At 40.6% G+C, this 20384-nt stretch overlaps 1 protein-coding gene across 2 annotated transcripts in view; it reads right to left on the minus strand.

Annotated features, from left to right (window-relative positions):
- The window catches only part of KDM4C (lysine demethylase 4C), a 393685-nt gene that overhangs the window by 62671 nt on the left and 310630 nt on the right, over positions 1-20384 (minus strand). For both annotated transcript variants that reach the window (XM_061132707.1, XM_061132708.1), the window contains one exon: positions 5471-5656. In XM_061132707.1, the coding sequence (XP_060988690.1) occupies positions 5471-5656 (186 nt within the window). The remainder of the gene's footprint in view (positions 1-5470; positions 5657-20384) is intronic.

Raw genomic sequence — 20384 nt, forward strand, 5'->3', positions numbered from 1 at the left:
TGTTAACTACAATAAATTCTGGTTCTCTTTCTTAAAAGCATGAAGGGGACAGAGTCAAGCCATAGCATGGAGCTCCAAACTTAAGGATGGAAAAGAAAAAACCAGAAGAAGATGGATTCATACCATGGGTTGAATCAAGACACAACCAGACGACTGAGAACTAGTCACAAGTGAAGAGTTTGGTTTCCTTTCACTGTGGCCTTCCAATGCCAGCTCCAATGCAGTTGACACATCAACTTAGCAAACTCAACCTTTCTCTTTTAGAACCAGCACAAATGTTACCTCCTCTGTGAAGCCACCTGACTGCCCCAGATAGAATTAGTGACTTCCTTCCAAGGACTCTAAAAATATTTTACTTGCATCTTTATTTAGCCTATCTTATTAGGGAACAGAGCACAGCAACCAAGAGCCTTGCTTGTGCATCAGAGTGCGTGGTTTTGACTCTGCATGGTCACAGCGTGACAGAAGCACCAAGAAGAAGATTACAGTCAACTAGTACCTGCTGGATCTGTAGAAGGCTGGAACCCATGGTGATGTCCAAAGGCATCAGTGGGAATTTACAGTGGGAGTGAGTGAGGTCTCTCCATATCAATCCATAATCAACCTGAAACACTGCAAACCCTTTTTATAAGTAATGAATTCATATAAAAGTGTTCCTGATTTTTTATTATTTTTTTCTTATCATTTGGTGTTCTCTCAATAACCAATACTGAAAGTATAATATGCTATGCAATATTTTAGGGCTTAGAATTTAGGGGCCTTGATCACCCAATGCTCCACATACTAGCAAGGTGAGACCTGTTTCTGCACACCAAGGAAGGTATTATTGTTAGTGATGACAGATATTCTCACCCTATTACCACTCAAAGGTTAGTTACACAAGCATGGATTAACCAGAAGGGCTGCCTTGCTCCAAGTCCTTCACCAAATCCTGGGCAACGCAGGTGTCCCCTCCTATCCTGAGCCATGCACAGTGATGGCAGGGAAGGATTTAGTGAAGCTTGCCTGGGCTGCTGACCTGAAGACATGAGCAGGGAAAAAAGTTAGCAACTGTTGAGCAAGGATGCAAGTTCTATAACAAAGATGAATGCTACACAGAATAGCACATGAAGGTGAGCTACAGAGACAAGACAACCTTTCAGAATGGGAGGGGCTGATACAGAAGCCAACATTAACCACTACTTTCCAATGTCCACACCAAGAATACTGCCTTGAAAAAAGGTGCCCATATAAAATATGCAACACATGCTTGATAAAAGATGCTCAATAAATACTACCTCTCTTTTGTCCACTAAGCTCATTCCCTAGCATTAGAGAGCTATTTCAACAAATTTATACCAAGCAGCTTCTATAGATTGCTGAGTACTAATTTAAAAGGTAAAACATTGGTTAAATCTACTAAATATAATGATCTAGCTAAAATAACAGAAAAAATGAAAAAATACACCAAACAGCAGGAAAAAAAAATTGACCACTAAGATGTTTTCTCTACTCAATTCTTCCTCTTTTTTTGAATAGGTGTCTATCTCCACATTAGCAGCCACAATTTAGAAAATGATAAAGGAAATAAATTTCTCAAATGTCTTTGATAGGAGAGGGTATTAAGATAAAAACAATGTACCTTGTATAAGACTGTGTATTAGAGGCGCCTTGCTTTTTACAATGTATTAATGCATAAAGTACAAGGAATTCCGGAGCTCCAATACTGCACACAGGGAACAAACACTATAATCTAATACGAAGGTTTACTGAATAATTCGCTTGAAAAAAAAATCTGTGCATGCCATCTTTCTCAGCTCTGTTGCCTTTTGTTATTCAGGCATCTCTCACTGGACACCTGTCTAGTTAACTACTTTGCAGGAATTATAAAATTTGTGAGTAGTTCATTGCTTGCTTTGAATAAGAAATGCTTCCAAAGCTCCCAGTTTCAAAACCATTTTTACCATTTATTGTGTTCTCTGTCTTTTCCTTACAAACATCTGTTCAACATGCACGTAAGTGAGTTAGGAATATATCCAATGGAACCTTCAGAAATAGAGCCCAGAAAGAGGCCACAGTGGATCATGGCAAAGGATGGTCAAGTATCACAACACTACTGACATTATCACATGTGCACATACACAAGTACACACGAATAAAACCTCTTACTTGCAAGAAAGCAGGTACCAGTCAAAAAATATACATTTGACAAAAACACTGAAAACTCTATACTAAAATTTAGGTTAAAATAACAGGGACCGGAGATGAGGGTGGGGGTGGGGGACTAGCAGGGCACTTACTATAACATGCTCCTTTCTACTTCAAGAATTTGAAAGCTGGACTCCTTGGTGGTCCATTGGTTAAGAACCCACCTGTTGATGCAGGGGACAAGGGTTCAACTCCTGGTCCAGGAAGATTCCACGTGCCACAGAGCAGCAAGGCCTGGCTGCACAAATACTGAGCTCACAGGCTGCAACTGCTGAAGCCCAGGTACCCAGAGCCTAAGCGGCAATGAAGATCCAGTACATCCATAAGTAAATAATAGTAAAGAATTTGAAAGCTACCTATTTTCCCAAATACTATCATTCTAACCATAGAGTATGCTTACTGTCCAATGGAAAAGTGTATTATAAGTCAGATGAAATGTTTGTACCATTATCCAGAGTGATTTTATACTCAAAGATCAACAACACTGAATAAGCTAGTATATTTAAAATAATTTATGGCATTAAAGGAGAAGTAGAATTTACTTTAAAATGGTCCTTTTGGATGCAAAAAGCAAATAATGAAAGAAGAAAAAAAAAAAAAAGTAAAACTGGAGTACTGAAGTAACTAGTTTTATACTTCATTGCAAATAATGAAAGAAGAAAAAAAAAAAAAAGTAAAACTGGAGTACTGAAGTAACTAGTTTTATACTTCATTTCACCTAAATTGGTCAGGCATCCTCTACTCCCAGAAATGCCTGTGATGGGTTGCCAAGTGAGCCTGGACTTCATCTCATGAGTTTTTTCACTGCTATGATTCAGCAGTTGCCTATTACTACCAAACAATCTCAGCATAGTCAAGAACACAGACAAACTACACTTCTGACTCTGGGGAGTGTATCCCCTGGCATTCATAGCTTACACAAAGAGATACTTGAGTGAAGTTCAATTTTTTTACGCTTGAAAAAGGAAAGAACATTTAATGCAATAAGGGTAATTACAATGCTCTTAACCAAAGTTGCCAGATTCTGTGGATTCCCTCAAGTGAGTTGTCAAACATTTTTGGGAGGAATCCATACCTAGAGTCTAATTAAGAATAATGGATAAGTATTAGCTATCAGGAATGTATTTCAGGAATCCAGTGTTCATAGTGCTTCCACCTAGAGAATTTTGCAAAGGCAATTTATGAACACTAAAATGTTTTCCTCATAGAGAAAGCCCACCACATGTAATGCTGTAAATTACATGATTTCCCCCCCACCCTTTACAAAGTATACCAAGTTCTAAAGTGATCTGTAGGGAAGAGTAGTTTCTAAATCACCTCAAAGTCAAATATTTTCTCTTTCATCATCATTTATGAAACACATTAGTAACATAAACCAAACACATCAGAGTTAAGAATGAGGTCCTGATTAAACACCTGGATCTCTTTAATAGCAACTTCAATATAATCATCAGTAACCACAGAGCTCTGTAATATTAAAAAGGGAATATATGATCCCAAGCAAAGGTTCAAATGAACACCTCTAGCGCCACTTGAGGTTTGGGGTGTGGAATTCAACGAACAGTAGACTATGGGCTGAAAACATATTTACATTCCAGCACCTGTCGCTCATTAACTGAATCTATTTGGGCAAAAAACTGAACCTCTCTGAATTTGGGCTTCCTATCCTTGAAGTGAGGATAGTATTACTCATGTGGCCCAGTTCACAAGACTAGCAGCAACAGCAGCAGTGGAAGTAATAAAAAAGAGAAAGCCGTAATACAACTTTCATTTTCTGAGGGCTTACAGTGTGAGGTGAACAGAAAACCACATGATAAGATGGGCATGCCATTGTAGACAAGGAAGCCGAGGCTCAGCGAGAAGAACTCACACGAGGTTGTACATGTGCTCCTGGCAGAATGTAAGTGTGAGCAGCAACAACTCTGAGTCCAGAGGCTGTGACCTGGTTCACATCCCAAAATGTATCCTCATGAGTTGTCTGATGAGGTAATGTTCGTGACTGCACTGTAAATGGCAAAGTGCCAGTAATGCAATGTGTTATTAGTGTAATTTTTTAAAGTTGCTGAAGTGGGTTTTCTGCTGAGTACATGTACTATTCTTAGCAAGAGCCCACCAACTCAAGAAAGAAACTAAGAAAAAACACGAATGAATATGTAACTTGAGGCCTACAACAATGGAAAATAACTTTAAATTAGATGTGACAGTTTGTGATGTCATTTTCTACATTTGCACATTCACATGAATCCACACAAAGACCCAAACCACAAACATCAAGCACTTCTCAAGACACCAGAAGAAGCTGCTGGAATCAAAAAGCTGAGAGATGTATTGTATAGGGGTCATGGCTCCCCAGCCCACAGGCTGCTCACAGGAGGTAATTAGAGACATGGGACAAGCATGTGAGGCTGCAAATAGTCTGTGGCCAAGCTTCCTGGGACCTTCAGCACATTGGTGAAGCTGAGGGTCAATAGGATGCTTCAGCCTCCTCACTGAAAGCCACAGACAATGATGGTGATCAGGAAAGCTAGCCAAGGCATAGCAACCATCTCTGCACTGTCTGAATTATTCTAAGCCTTTGAAACAGAGGAAAGAGTCCATTCACCAAGGACAGGTAAACTGAATTACAGGTTCAATCCTGAGTAAAATGGAAAAGGCAGAAAATGCTGACATGTATACTTCTCTTCTCCATTTCTGCTTTTCTGAGCTTATCCTTACTCCTGCTGGTGCCTTTGTGCTGCCTCTAGCTTATCCCATCTCAGGCAGCACGTCCTTAAATGTTTGTGACCACCCTCCCCCTCCCCTTACTGTGTTACTGCTCTTTTTTTTTCTCTAGAAGAGAGGAAATAAACCCCCAAGACCAGAGTGTACAGGTATCTGGATTAAACACTGCAGGATCTCAGGAGATGTTTTCACATCAGTCTCTTCCCAGAAATGCTCTCCCCCTCATTCTGGTTATGTACAGTGCATAAACTGTACAATGATACTCAGCAGCCCTGTATACAGACCCCAAATCAGAACAGCCACAAAGAGTTTTATCCATTCATCTGTTCATTCACTCATTCAACTCATAAATATGTGCTGCATCCAGCATGTGCCAGACACTAATGGGTCTTGGGACAAATACTAGTAAATAATAACGTATAATCCCTGCCCTCAAGACACTTACAGTCTAGACACATCATCAATGAATAACATTACAGAGTAGAGCATGCTAGACTTGGAGGATATACAGGAGGGGATTCACATGCAGCGTGGGCATCAGCAAAGGGAGAACAGGCCTTACCACATTTGGGTTGGCCTTATGTCGGAAGCACGTGATGTTCACTACATATGGCCAATCATCAGGCTCCATCAGCACCCCAGCAGCATGAGCACATGTGACGTGGAAGGAGGCCGGGCAACGCCCGTAGGAACACTGGATGCAGGCTCCAGAGACCTTCTTAACCCGGTGTCTGCAGAACATGCATTTCTGGAGGAATAAAACAAAGAAGACTGTCAATTCAAACTCTGTTAACTCAGCGAATTTCCACATTTCACAGCATAACAACTTTTAGAGAGGAAGAAAACTGATGACATCAGCAAGGTCTGATCTCCAGGGGCCCTAGCGGTGAGATTGACTGTGGCAATACAAGCCACATACCTTCAAGGAAACATGCTGGTATGGACACATCCTACAAGACATATGCAGAAACACTCCTTGCAGTTAGGAAAGCCAAGCCCCTCTCCACATGCTTCTCCACGCATAGAGTTGAGGAAAAGGCCCCCTGGTTGCTCCTGTAAATCATCCATGAACACTGAAGCTACTTCTCTTTTACCGCCTGCATGGCGGGCTTTTCTGTACATCAGACAGGCACATATTCTCCTAAATTAGATGAGGTCATCAAAAAATACCCAAATAGCACACGGATGGGCTAAGGTTTCTATTTACAAGGAAATGTAAAGTGTTAAATGGGCCAATGTGGAAACTACGGGCTCAAGTGTTTAATGATCCAAATCTGAACCCTTCATGACTGAAACAAAAATATGCCTCCCAAAGTGAGAAAATTGAAAATCACCCCAAAGGGCATAATTTTGTTGAATATCTATAGCTGACTATGCCTGGGAAAGAAAGAATGGAAATAAAAACAGCAATAATAATTACCACAATCTGAAAATTAAATTGCATACAATTAGCTCTAAACGTTATCAGTACATTTGACTTGTTATGAGAGATGGAAAAAAAAATCAAACAGCTTCACTAAATGCAAGATTTGTGAACTAATACTTGACAATTAGGAAAAAAGAGTTGCAGAACAATGTAGGACCAGGTTCAGAAAGCAAAAGAAACAGAATGATCAAAAAGCTCAACTTTTCTTTCCGATGGATAAAGTAAGTCTGCAAGCTGACCAAATGTTGGTGAAAATGCTTTTCTTTTATAGGTACGTTTTCTTTCCTGAGGCAAAAAAAGATACTTGCACTCAATGACCTTAGAGGACTGTAATATCTTATCACCGACTTGCACGAATCAGTGTGTCCTAAACTTCTAACTCTTTGCCCTCACATCTGATCAGCATCTTCAGTCTTATAGATTCTGCACCTTAATCTTACTCTGATTTCACTCTACTCATCTATACCAACTGCCACGATCTTGGTCCATGGTGTCTTGCCCAGTGTAATAATGGCCTCCCACTGAATCTCTTCTTTTATTTCATGTCATTTTGATTCATCTTCCCAAAGAACTAAAATAAGACCCATTATAATATGAATAAAAGCATTATTTAACATCTTGATATCTCTTTGGCAAATTCTTGGTATTAGGTTCAGTATATTCCTGGTAATTCTTAGTATTCTGGTATCTTTTTTCTCAACTCCAACCATTTGAAATATGATGACAGGTAAAGCAGCAAGACCTCATATCAGAAACCCCAGGCATAATCAGATAATCTTTTAAGAGTCTAATCATACCACAGTGAGGTCAGTGTTTGAATAAATTCAGATACTGACAGATGTATGAAAGGAGAAATTGTTTCCTATTTTACTAATTAAATAGAATCGAGAATAAGGAAGAGTATTATGACTTAGCTAATTAATGAATTAATAACTCCAAGCTTCTCAGCCTCTTCTACAATTAACTTCCTCAATAAACAGCAACTCCGGAAAGAAGGAAGGAGACACAGAGTATACATTTAAGCTCAGTAACAACTCAATCCTTGGAAATTTGTAAGGGAAATGCCTCCTTTCCCAGGAAGACCGGATGGGCCATTTCTAAGGATAGATCCATGATCCTTAGAAAGTCAACCCAACTGCAGACTACTGTAATACCAAGCTTTAGAAGATACTTATTTCATGGAGTTGAGAAGTTTGACCTAAACATTAAAGAAGTTCTTGCAGAGACAGAGAATCTCGCAAAACTTGGTAGGGGAGCCATTTTGTATCTTGTAGTACAGTCTACATAGTACTTCTGAACCCATTTCACTTTTGTTGTTGTTCAGTCGCTCAGTGGTGTCCGACTTTTTGCGACCCCATGGACTGCAGCACTCCAGGCTTCCCTGTCCTTCACCATTTCCCAGAGCTTGCTCAAACTCATGTCCATTGAGTTGGTGATGCCATCCAACCATCTTGTCCTCTGTTGTCCCCTTCGCCTCCTGTCCTCAATCTTCCCCAGCATCAGGGTCTTTTCTAATGGGTCAGCTCTTCATATCAGGTAGCCAAAGTACTGGAGCATCAGCTTCAGCATCAGTCCTTCCAATGAATATTCAGGATTGATTTCCTTTAGGATTGACTGGTTTGATCTCCTTGCAGTCCAAGGGACTCTCAAGAGTCTTCTCCAACATCACAGTTTCACTTGTTTGCTACTAAACCAACTGTTCTTTACGCTGGCTGAAGCATCTGTGGCAATTTGACAACTGCACTGCTGGGCTATGGAATTTAACTCAATAAGGTAAAGATGAGGATACATAAGACACCTCCTAGAATGTTTCAAATTAGAATAAAATTAAGTACTATGAAAGAAGTAGAAACAAAATGCCATATGGAACTAGAATGACCAGTGCAACGAGGGTATGCTTGGGGGCAACAGAAGAAAGAAGGCTTTAAAGAAATGCAACGCTGACTAGATCAAGATAGCAGACTTAGCCCCTGCTAGAAACTCTCCAGTCTCAAACCCTAAATAAATAAAGAGATAGGAAAAAGAATGAAACCACAATAGCACTAACTAACAAAAAAGGGAGCACTTAATTCCAGGGACAAGAGCCTCAGTAAAAACTATTCCTAGGTATCTCTGAAAAGGCAGTTCTGGCAAGGCCAATGCCAAGAGTAGAAGCAAATAATTAAAATAATTAAATTTATTAAAAATTTAAATAATTAAAATCTTTCCTAATGGGTTAAAAAAAAAAAAAGACAAGTGACCCACTGCCAAGCCAGCTCCATGGTCCACCCTGCCCCCACTCATCACCAGCAGGTGAAGTAAACTGATCTGATCTGATCTGAACCCGAGTACCTGAGCTATCATTCACCAGTAGGACAAGTGGATTCTCATTTGGGCTAAGAGAAAAAAAAGTCCACCCTAGTATGCAACCAGAATACAATCATATACTTTAAAAATCACAAACACTTCAAGGAAAACAATGCCATGAACAAGAAGTGCTATACTTGTAGAAGAGTTGGCCTAAGGAATCAGGTAATGGGAAATAGAAGATTAGTTAAAAGAGATATAGTACATATTATGATAGAGATTCCAAACTATATCCCATCAACTAAAAAACAAAAACAGTAACAAGTTACAGTTCTAAAATTAAAATTATTATTGTTAAAAAAAACAAGATGTGCCGAATTTTGGAATGGATCCCAATGAAGATCAAATTAGCAACTGAAAGATGGAGCCCAGAGATTGTACAAAACACAGAAGAAAAGATTAAAAAGAAGTAAAATGAAGCTCAAAGGCTAAGGAGGATGGAAAAGAGATCCAGATGTTCTATTGTCTCTCTAAGAGGCATTCTAGATGAACAGAAAAAGAGAAAATAACAGAAAAAAATCCTGACCTGAAAAGGGCCCAACAAGTAGGACTGATTTTTTTAAATAACCTAAACACATCTTAGATTTCCAAATAAAGAGAGAAAATCCTCAAATCTTCCAAAGAATAAAAGAGAAAAATCAGATTACCATCAGATCTCTAGTCTGCAACAGTGAGTGCTAAAAGACAATGAAACAATGTTTTTCAATGTATAGAGGAAAATTAAATTAGGTCTACATCCAGCCTAATTTTCTTTCAAACATTAGGGCAAACATCTTTTTTCCCACAGTCAAGGATCAGAAATATGCAAGAACTAAAGATTAACCAAGAAGCTAAATATGTGGATAAATCTAAATGAATATGGACTTTATAAACAATAATAGTAATGTCCTCTGGGTTTGAAATACAAAGAGAATTTGAATAGATGATGATTGTAGGATGTATGGCGGAGAAGGCAATGGCACCCCACTCCAGTACTCTTGCCTGGAAAATCCCATTGACAGAGGAGCCTGGTAGGCTGCAGTCCATGAGGTCGCTAAGAGTCGGACATGACTGAGCGACTTCACTTTCACTTTTCACTTTCATGCACTGGAGAAGGAAATGGCAACCCACTCCAGTGTTCTTGCCTGGAGAATCCCAGGGACGGGGGAGCCTGGTGGGCTGCCATCTATGGGGTCGCACAGAGTCAGACACGACTGAAGTGACTTAGCAGCAGCAGCATGTATGGCAGAAGTGGTAAAATGAAGTTACATAAACATTAAATGTTCTAATGTTCTTGAATTGACCGGAAAAAGGGTAAAAGTGCCAAAAGTGAAAAAAACAGAATAAGGAAAAATAAAAAATTCAAACAAAGATATGAAAAGAAAGAAACAGAAACACAGAACAGGTGGAAGCAAAGGAAAAAGCACACTGGAAATTTGCAGAACTAAACCAAATCATTCAGTATGTTAAGTGTAAACAGACTAAATTTTATCTTACAGACTAGGGTAGTGAACTTTTTCTTAAAGTGCCAGATAAATATTTTAGGCTTGTGTGCCAGACAGTGTCAGCTGCAACTACTCAACTCTGCACGGCGTAGTTGAACTGAACAATGTGGGGATTAGGGACACCAATCCAACCTCTGCACAGTCAAAAATCAAGTAACTTTTGACTCACCCAAAACTGAACTAATAATAACTTACTGAAGCCTTAAAGATAACATAAATAGTTGATTTAACACCTATCTTGTATGTTACATGTTTACATATTCTTAAAATAAACTAGAGAAAACATTATTAAAATACTCATAAGGAAGACAAAATATGTTTACAGTACTGCATTCCATTTACCCATACTTAAGATTATGTCTTGTCCAATGAGTCAACTCTTTGCATGAGGTGGCCAAAGTACTGGAGTTTCAGCTTCAGCACCAGTCCTTCCAATGAACACCCAGGACTGATCTCCTTTAGGATGGACTGGTTGGATCTCCTTGCGGTCCAAGGGATTCTCAAGAGTCCTCTCCAACACCACAGTTAAAAAAAAAAAAATTCTTTGGCACTCAGCTTTCTTTATAGTCCAACTCTCACATCCATACATGACCACTGGAAAGACCATAGCCTTGACCAGACGGACCTTTGTTGGCAAAGTAATGTCTCTGCTTTTTAATGTGCTGTTTAGGTTGGTCATAACTTTCCTTCCAAGGAGTAAGCATCTTTTAATTTCATGGCTGCACTCATCATCTGCAGTGATTTTGGAGCCCAAAAAATTAGTCTGGCACTGTTTCCACTGTCTCCCCATCTATTTCCCATGAAGTGATGGGACCAGAGACATGATCTTAGTTTTCTGAATGTTGAGCTTTAAGCCAACTTTTTCACTCTCCTCCTTCACTTTCATCAAGAGGCTTTTTAGTTCATCTTCACTTTCTGCCATAAGGGTGGTGTGTCAGCTGCATATCTGAGGTTATTGATATTTCTCCCGGCAATCTTGATTCCAGCTTGTGCTTCTTCCAGACCAGTGTTTCTCATGATGTACTCTGCGTATAAGTTAAATAAGCAGGGTGACAATATACAGCCTTGATGTACTCCTTTTCCTATTGGGAACCAGTCTGTTGTTCCACATCCCTGATGCTGGGAGGGACTGGGGGTAGGAGGAGAAGGGGACGACAGAGGATGAGATGGTTGGATGGCATCACTGACTCGATGGACATGGGTTTGAGTAAACTCCAGGAGTTGGTGATGGATAGGGAGGCCTAGCATGCTGCAATTCATGGGGTCGCAAAGAGTCGGACACAACTGAGCGACTGAACTGAACTGAACTGATTGAAGATTATATCAGCTGTTAATAAGATGAATTGTTTGTCAGTACTTACACCAAATTGTCTCCTATGATATGAAACACTGTAGATGTTAATCGTATCACTAACAGTAGGCATCAAAAATTAAAAGACAATGTTTAAAACATTCATATTTATTTACAAGTATAATGATTCATGCATTAATAATGAAGAAGTAATAATATGATTGCTTTATGACAGCCTAGTGTAATGGGTGGGGTTTGTGTTTGGTCTGTGTTTGTGTAACATATGATATGTATGGTCTGTGTTTGTGTAACATATGATAAGTTTTAACTTTTTATAATAGATTTCTGTATATTTAATAGTAGTAAATGATAAAATAGACTAGTATCTACTAGTATCTGCGATAGTTTATGCATTCACGACATACCTAACATTTTCTTAATTTTTCCCCATATTTCTAAACTACGTGGTTCATCTGCAAGTTTTTTCAAATTGATGCAAATCTCTAAAAATTTTTCCAATATATGCACTGAAAAAAAATCCACAGATACATGGACTATGCAGTTCAAACCCATGTTGCTCAAGGGTCAGCTGTGGTGTAAAAGCAGCCACAGATAATCTACAAATGATGGGCATGGTCGTGCTGCGGTTCATGGGGTCACAAAGAGTTGGACACAACTGGGCAACTGAACACAACTGATGGGCATGGTCGTGTTCCAATAAAATTTTATTTACAACAAGCACAGGCCCTAGTGTCTGACCCCTGCAATAGGCCACAGGCACATATTTGAAGTGAGCTGTGAAATGATAGAGTTATTATTTAAGTAAGATTATTCTAACAGCAAGGTGCATAAAGAACAGACTGGTGGAGAAAGATACTGTTATGAAACCACAGGATGATAAGGACTTGGACTAGGCAAGTAGCTATTAAGAGGAAGCTAAATGTTAAGTGGTTTTTACTCTTATCCTTTGTTGACAGAGATTCTGTATCCTCTTTTAAATAGAGCTACTCACGCAAGGCCAGGGCTGGACACTCTGTCTGCTGTGGGAAAGAACCTCTCTTATCATCTGCTTAAGTCTTGAAATAGAAGAAGGTTGAGGTGACACCAATTTCTAGAGGGATGGGGATTGAGAGAACTTGTGAACAGTAAGATTGCTAGGCGCTTAAAAGCACAGAAGGTTTGGAAAGACAGGGCCATTCTTCCTGCAGTTCCTCTCTGAGGTGCCAGTGACCCACTGGGAAAGGAATGAGGAGCCAATTTCTGGAAAACAATAAGAGGTTTGAGAAATCCAATGACTCAACTTAGAGGGTCATCACTTGGGGTACTCCTGAACAAGTGGAGGAGCTGCTGATGGCCAAGGGAGACCAACACAGCATAGCAGGAAAGTGCTGACACAGAGGACCCTAGAGAGTGACAATGATAAGGTGTCATCTGCCTTTATGGTTTTCTAGAAAGGATGCCTGGGGCATAAGAGCTGTTCAATGTTTGTTGAATTCACCTAAATGTAAGCAAGTGCATTTTGATCAAGTTATAAACTTGCTCACCTGTTTCCTCATCAGCGAAAAAAGATTCCACACATAACTATGCTACCAGAGATGTCAGAGGACTTCAGAATCAATGAGAGACCTGCCTAAAACACAGATCATGGGCCCTACCCTCAGAGTTTCTGTGTGTCTGGGCTAGGGCTATTGAATTTGCATTTCTGACAAGTTGCCACTGATATTCATGCTGCTGACCCAGGGATCACACACTGGGTTGGAGGGTTAAAGGGTTAAGGGGTGCCGATTATTCTGAGAGCCTCGAGTATAAGGAAATTCAGGAAGTACAATGTTTTTTCATCTATTCTGCTGTGTCAAGGACTGAGAGAATCCTCAGGCAAGTATGATTTATAGAGCACTGTACTTTCTTGGGGGACTGGATTTCCATACTTATTCCAATGGCATAGGCTATTAAGGCTCCTAATGGGTTGAGGAATTAATGAAGTATCTGGCAATGAGGCTTTGTGTATCATTAGATTCTTAGCGTGCACAGCCTGGCAAAGGGCATCAAAAAATGATGAGCTGTGAAGGAGTTAGAGGTTCAAAGCACATCCCCTTCCCTTTTTTTGTTAATATGATTTGTAATATGATTTCATTGTTGTTTTGTCAACTTTGTGATCCTTTTGCTTCCATAAATAAGCCTCCAAAAGAGGCACAGCTACTTTTAATTAGTATTTCCTAATCAGGCAAGTAACAAGCTGATACTACCTAATTTCTTTTTTCTTTTGCTTTCCAAAGATACTTTTTCCAGGTAACTCCACGGCAAGCTAACATTTCCAGTTCCAACAGGGAATCAAGTTGGATTCAATGGATGTCACTAGTGTTGCAGGCAAGTCAGAGGACTGAGGTTGAAACTTTGACTGTACTCACATCCTTACATCTATATTTTAAAACAGAAACTTTCTTTTCTTTTTATTCTACCTGTAAAATGTATGCTCTGCTCATTAGTACTCATTAAGTCAATCATTCATGTGCCAATAATGGCCAGCACTTGGGGGAACACTGTATAATGAAGCCTAAGATCTACAGCAAGGAGCTTGCAATCCAGAGAAGGAGACAGATAAATAAACAACTCAAGCAGAAGGAAAAGCAGAATGTAAGAGCTGTCATATGAAAGTAAGATTGAAGGGGCAGAGAGAGGAGTAGATTGTTACTGAGAGAAATCAGTTTACCCAGAGAACTAAAGAGTGGCTGGGGAAGGAACGAGTGGGGAAGGGTGAAAACCGAGGTGTCCACGGTGAACTCACACTGCAGGCGTGGGCTGCTATAGTGAGGGGCAGCAATTCATATGCAGTCTCACGCCACTTGGGCCAGACAGAATTATTCTGCTTTCATCAGTCTAAGGATGTTATTAATACAACCGGCAGACATCATGAAATGATACAGTAAAACTCAATCCTGAATACTCGTGCATCAGCTCATACATAACATGGCCACGACTGCCTCTCCACACCCCCATCAAGAAAAGTTATTTCTACTCCTCAAGTTTAGAACATTAAAATAAATGGCTCACAATTTGTCAAGTGTGTTGAATTAAATCCTTATTTATAATATGTATCAGAAGCCATTTATCTCATTGCTTTTCGTTTGTTGAGATTCACCCCACAAAAAGTGAGATGCTAAGAAAAAGTCAAGGGCAGGCAAGAGGGGAGAAGGCAGAGGGTGAGTTTAGCCAGAGATGGAGCCAGAAAAGCAGGCAGAGGTGGTGGGGATCAGACAGAAGCTGCACTCACCAAAAATAAGCAAGGGAGGCATTGTTGGCCCCAGGAAATATTAAATAAGAATCACAAAAGGATTCTACAACTGGAAAGGCCACAGCAGTTGAGACACAAACTGACAAATTAACAGATGACTCTTGAAAAGTATTATGTCAACAGCCCAGTCACACTTTTTTTTTTTTTTTTAATTTTGGATCAGCAGAAACACCAAAGATCACCAAACAGGAATCTTTCAGAAGCATCTTTTAATCCCAGTCCTAGAACACTGCCTGTACATAGTTGGTGCTCAGTAAAGATCCACTGATTAAATGAAGACCCGTTTCCTTATTATACTGTAGTTGCTGCTGTTCAGTCACCCAGTCATGTCAGACTCTTTGCGACCCCATGGACTGCAGCACACCAGGCCTCCCTGTCCCTCACCATCTCCCAGAGTTTGCCCAAGTTCACATTCACTGCACTGGTGATGTCATCCAGCCATCTCATCCTCTGACACCCTCTTCTCTTTCTGCTCTGAATCTTTCCCAGCATCAAGGACTTTTCCAATGAGCCATCTGTTTGTATCAGATGACCAAAATATTGGAGCTTCAGCTTCAGCATCAGTCCTTCCAGTGAATATTCAGGGTTCATCTCCCTTAAGATTGACTGGTTTGATCTCCTTGCTGTCCAAGGGACTCTCAGGAGTCTTCTGCAGCACCACAGTTTGAAGGCATCAATTCTTTGGTGTTCTGCCTTCTTTATGGTCCAGTTCTCTCCAGTTCTCACAAACATATGTGACTAATGATAAGATCATAGCCTTGACTATATGGACCTCCGTTAGCAGAGTAATCTGTCTGCTTTTCAATACACTAAGTTTGTCATTGCTTTCTTGCAAGAAGCATTCATCTTCTAATTTCATGTCTGCAGTCACCATCTGTAGTGATTTTAGAGCCCAAGTGGAAGAAATCTGTCACTACTTCCACCCTTTCCCCTTGTATTTGTCATGCAGTAATGGGGCCAGATGCCATGATCTTGGTTTTTTTTTTTTTAATATTTGGCCTTAAGCTCTCCTCCCTCACCATCATCAAGAGGTTCTTTAGCTTCTCTTTGCTTTCTGCTATTAGAGTGGTATCACCTGCACATCTGAGGATGTTGATGTTTCTCCCGCCTATCTTGATTCCAGCTTGTAACTCATCTAGCCCAGAATTTCTCATGATGTGCTCAGTGTATAGGTTAAACAGACAGCCCTGTCATACTTCCTCATTATATATAATATGCCAATTCATTCTTTTAGCTATCTCAATATCTATTAAATATCTTCCATATAAAAAGCATTTAGAAGAATGCAAAAGGAGGTACATAAATGAAAAAAATGTGCTCTGAGTATTCAAGAAGCTTAATTTGGCATACAAAAAAAGCTGTGACAGAGTTCAGTTCAGTTCAGTCACTCAGTTGTGTCCAACTCTATGCGACCCCATGGACCACAGCATGCCAGGCCTCCCTGTCCATCACCAACTCCCGGAGTTTACCCAAACGCATGTCCATTGACTTGGTGATGCCATCCAATCATCTCATCCTCTGTCGTCCCCTTCTCTTCTCATCTTCAATCTTTCCCAGCATCAGGGTCTTTTCAGATGAGTCAGCTCTTCACATCAGGTGGACAAAGTATTGGAGTTTTAGCTTCAACATCAGTCCTTCCAATGAACACTCAGGACTGATCTTTAGGATGGACTGGTTGGATCTCCCTGCCATCCAAGGGACTCTCAAGAGTCTTCAACACCACAGTTCAAAAGCATCAATTCTTTGGCGCTCAGCTTTCTTTATAGTCCAACTCTCACATCCATACATGATGACTGGAAAAACCATAGCCTTGACTAGATGGACCTTTGTTGGCAAAGTAATGTCTCTGATTTTTAATATGCTGTTTTTCTAGGTTGGTCATAATGTTTCTTCCAAGGAGTAAGCGTCTTTTAATTTCATGGCTGCAGTCACCATCTGCAGTGATTTTGGAGCCCCAAAACACAAAGTCAGCCACTGTTTTCTGAATATTGAGCTTTAGGCCAACTTTTTCACTCTCCTCTTTCACTCTTATCAAGAGGCTCTTTAGTTCTCTCTTTAGTGGCAGAGTTATAGAACAAATTCATGGTTGCCAGAGGGAAGGATGGGGGAAAGGATAGTTAGTGAGTTTGGGATGGGCATGTGCACATTGCTATATTTAAAATGGATAACCAAGGACCTACTGTACAGCACAGGGAGCTCTATTCACTGTTAAGTGACATCTTGTATGGGAGGGGAGTCTGGGGGGAGAATGGATACATGTGTATGTATGACTGAGTCCTTCACTGTTCACCTGAAACTATGACAGCATTGTTAGTTGGTTATATCCTAATACAAAATTACAAGTTAAAAAAAAAGAACTGGACAAAAGTATTGCCATGGTCATCAAAATAAGCGAGATGAAGGAGACATGGAAGGAGGCTGGAAGGAGACATGGCTGGACTGGCGGAACAAAGGTGAGGCCAGCACGTGCACCCGAGCAGTTAGCTACCTGCACCCCTGCCCTTCACCACACTCTCTTACGAAGAAAAAGGTGTAACAGAGAAGGAACTTCACGGCCACAGAGGTACACACACACAGGACAAGGGAGGAGGCACAATTCTACTTGGATGGTTCAGGCCAGGTGGCGGGATGCTCAGGCAGGTGACCTGTGCACCACTCTCAACTGATGGCCACAAGTCACCACGTCCAGGCACCACTGGATCAGTTCTTCAGGCTGGCTCCTGGAAACTTGTAACAAAGTACAAAGCGGGTTTCTCCCAAGTGAGAAGTTCCCTGTAATTAATTTCAGAGGCTCGGCGCAATGCTTCTGCAGTAGGTCAGATGCTGCCTTGGAGGGTGTGGAGGATGTGCCGCATGCTGGCTGAGCCTGCAGTGGCAGCAGGAACATGGGGTCCCCTACATGGCTCTGAGAAACTGTCCAGTGGGTTTCAGAGAACTGGAGAAGTCAGCAAGAGTGGGTGGACTTTGAGCTCGCCTTGAAAGACCAGCAGGTATCAGCCAGTCCACATGCAGTGGGATGGAGAAGAGGGGAGGATGTTCCAGACAAATGTCACAAAGCTGGGAAGGTGGGGAGAATATGAAGCAAAACTGAGTTGAGAAGTGTGAGCACAGCTAAAGGATGACAGGCTGGAAAGGCACAATCTCAGAGGGTCTTGGACGGTACCCGGACATAAACTGCACTGTTACTTGCCAAGGTGAGAGAATGACTGTGGCTTAGTAGTGGAAGCTACTTTCTAGATGGAAAATAAGACTACTATTTTTTACAGTTCTCTATGTGACTTTAGCAACCAAGCAAGTCTCCAGACCAGCCCATCCCGGAAGTCTGAATGACCATGGGCATTGAGAATGCCTGTTGCCCAGGCATGGCTCTTCACCCATCTTTAGCTCGTTGGGGGTTGGACAAATCCTACTCGTCTTGTTATCAAGGGCACCTGGCATGCATACAGACTAAATCTGGGGAGTGCCTTAACCAAACACTACACTCTCCTGTCTTCCCTATGTGGACAGTATTTCACAGTAATTAGAAGCACACACCAGGAAGCCAGACAGACTTGGTTTTGAATCTAGCTCAGCATAGGCACAAGAACGACAAAAATAACATGGCCTGAACAAACAAGTGGAGGGATGAGAAGTCATGTCCCTGAAGGTCTCCTGCCCTTTTTCCCACCACCCCTGCAGCAAAAAGCAGAGCTTCCCCTCTAAACTTACTACCTGGGTAGTGCAGAAAAGCCAGACCTATAAGCAGCATTTGCAAGTAAATTAAATATTAAAGGTAACATCACAATCTCATGCTGAAAGAGGCACTTCACTGATAGTATAAAGCAGCATTTGCTGAATCACAGAATAGGCAATGTTATTTATGCTGAGAAAAATCAATCACTTATCATTTCTACTTCTCTAACAGTCTGTTTGGGCACCATACTTCAAGTTTATTTCAGATTTAAAGGGCAAAGAGGGCATACAATTATAGCATATAAAGAGCTTTAGAACAAATCTTATTCTGAGTACTTATTAAGTGTCACTAAACATCTTTCAGCTGACTGGCGGGGAAAGCAAGCCTCCTAAACCACAAAATCAACATTGTGTAAGTACTTTTGTATTTGCATTTCTATTTCTTTTCATGTTAATATGAAAGAGCACCTGTTTTCTAGAGGAAATTTCATTATTTGAAATTATTGTTTACAAGAGATCAGACAGAAATTCTTATTCTCCTTGAATAAAGCATTTAATTGAACTCAAAATTACTGAATTTTATCCTTAAAAAAAAAGGCACTGCTCTTTCTGGTACAACAGGGTCTTGCTTAGTCACTGATGTGTCCTCTCCACCCTATAAAAATCTACACTAATTTGTGAGGTTGCCTATGACTTAGGAGAATCTTTATAGATCACCCTGAATTAATGTTGGGAAATGGTAATAAATTAATCATTTAATTCTCCGTGTCAAACCTAAAAAGAAACGCAAATTTCCTGTTTGACACAGTTTAGGAAGGCTGGTTTTTACAAGCTTCCTGCTGTTCCAAGGACAGACCAAAAAAAAAACACACTTTATTTATTATGAATATCAGATATGACTTGCTATTGGCATTATCAAATCAAGGACTAGGACATATTTTCTATTTATTTCTGGCCTTGAGCCTGAAGGCCTAAAGATATCTGACAGAAAAAAAAAAACAAAAAACAGAATAAATCAAAGATAAAGACTAATTATCCTTAGCAATATTTGTTTTGAGACAGTGCAAACATTCAACACTATAAAAGGTTGCAGGGTTGTTTTGTTCAAGGTTTTGTGAGAAAGGTGTGTGTATGTTTCTGAAATGCCTGTTTTCTGTATATTTACTGAAATTGTGTTCATTGGTGAGGTCTGAGAGGAAACAGTAAAGTCATCTTACATTCACTAATCTGCAATGAAGGAATTGGGTCCCACGAGCCATGTTTCAACTACCTCTCTCATCTGACTTCCCACAGGCACTTTCTAACAGTTTAAATGGACATTTATCTACACTCCTGCTGAATATACTTATCTTGGTGAATGGTACTTATTTCAACGGTTGAGAAAAGGAAAAATAAAGAGATCTCATGATTTTTCTTTGATCACTACACAAGGCGAGATGCTGGGGCATGCTTTCTGTCCTGAACACCAGAAGCTGCCCCAACGCCCCTGAACACATCTGACCCTTGTTAGGAACTGTCACCCAAGAACTGTTCTGTCTGTGGCCTGCCCCAACCTCTTGGCCTCTAGTCTGTCAATTAAAGCAGCAGTAGACCACAGTGAGAAAATTTACACTTCAGTTAAAATACCCCGAAACCATGTTTCCAAATAAAACTAAGGAAGGAACTGGTGATGAAAAGCTATTAGGTCAACGTGCAGTAGACGTGTCACAGGTGGCCTTTCAGAGAAAGACCCTCTCTCTCTCTGGTGTGGAAAACTGCAGCTCTGAAAAGAGCCGGGTCAGAGTACAGCCCCCTGTGTGAACACTGTCCCTCCCGAGTCCATCTCTTCTCCTGCTTCCAGATGAGAAATTGCCTCGCACTGATTAGACAAATGTGGGGTTTCAATCTCAAGTGGTCAGTTGAAGGAATAATGGACAAAAGGCAGTAAAACAGGCTCTGGTCAAAGGTTTAGGACTGAATCCTAAC

This window comes from Dama dama, chromosome 29 (genome assembly GCF_033118175.1).
Source record: "Dama dama isolate Ldn47 chromosome 29, ASM3311817v1, whole genome shotgun sequence".
NCBI lineage: Eukaryota > Metazoa > Chordata > Mammalia > Artiodactyla > Cervidae > Dama > Dama dama.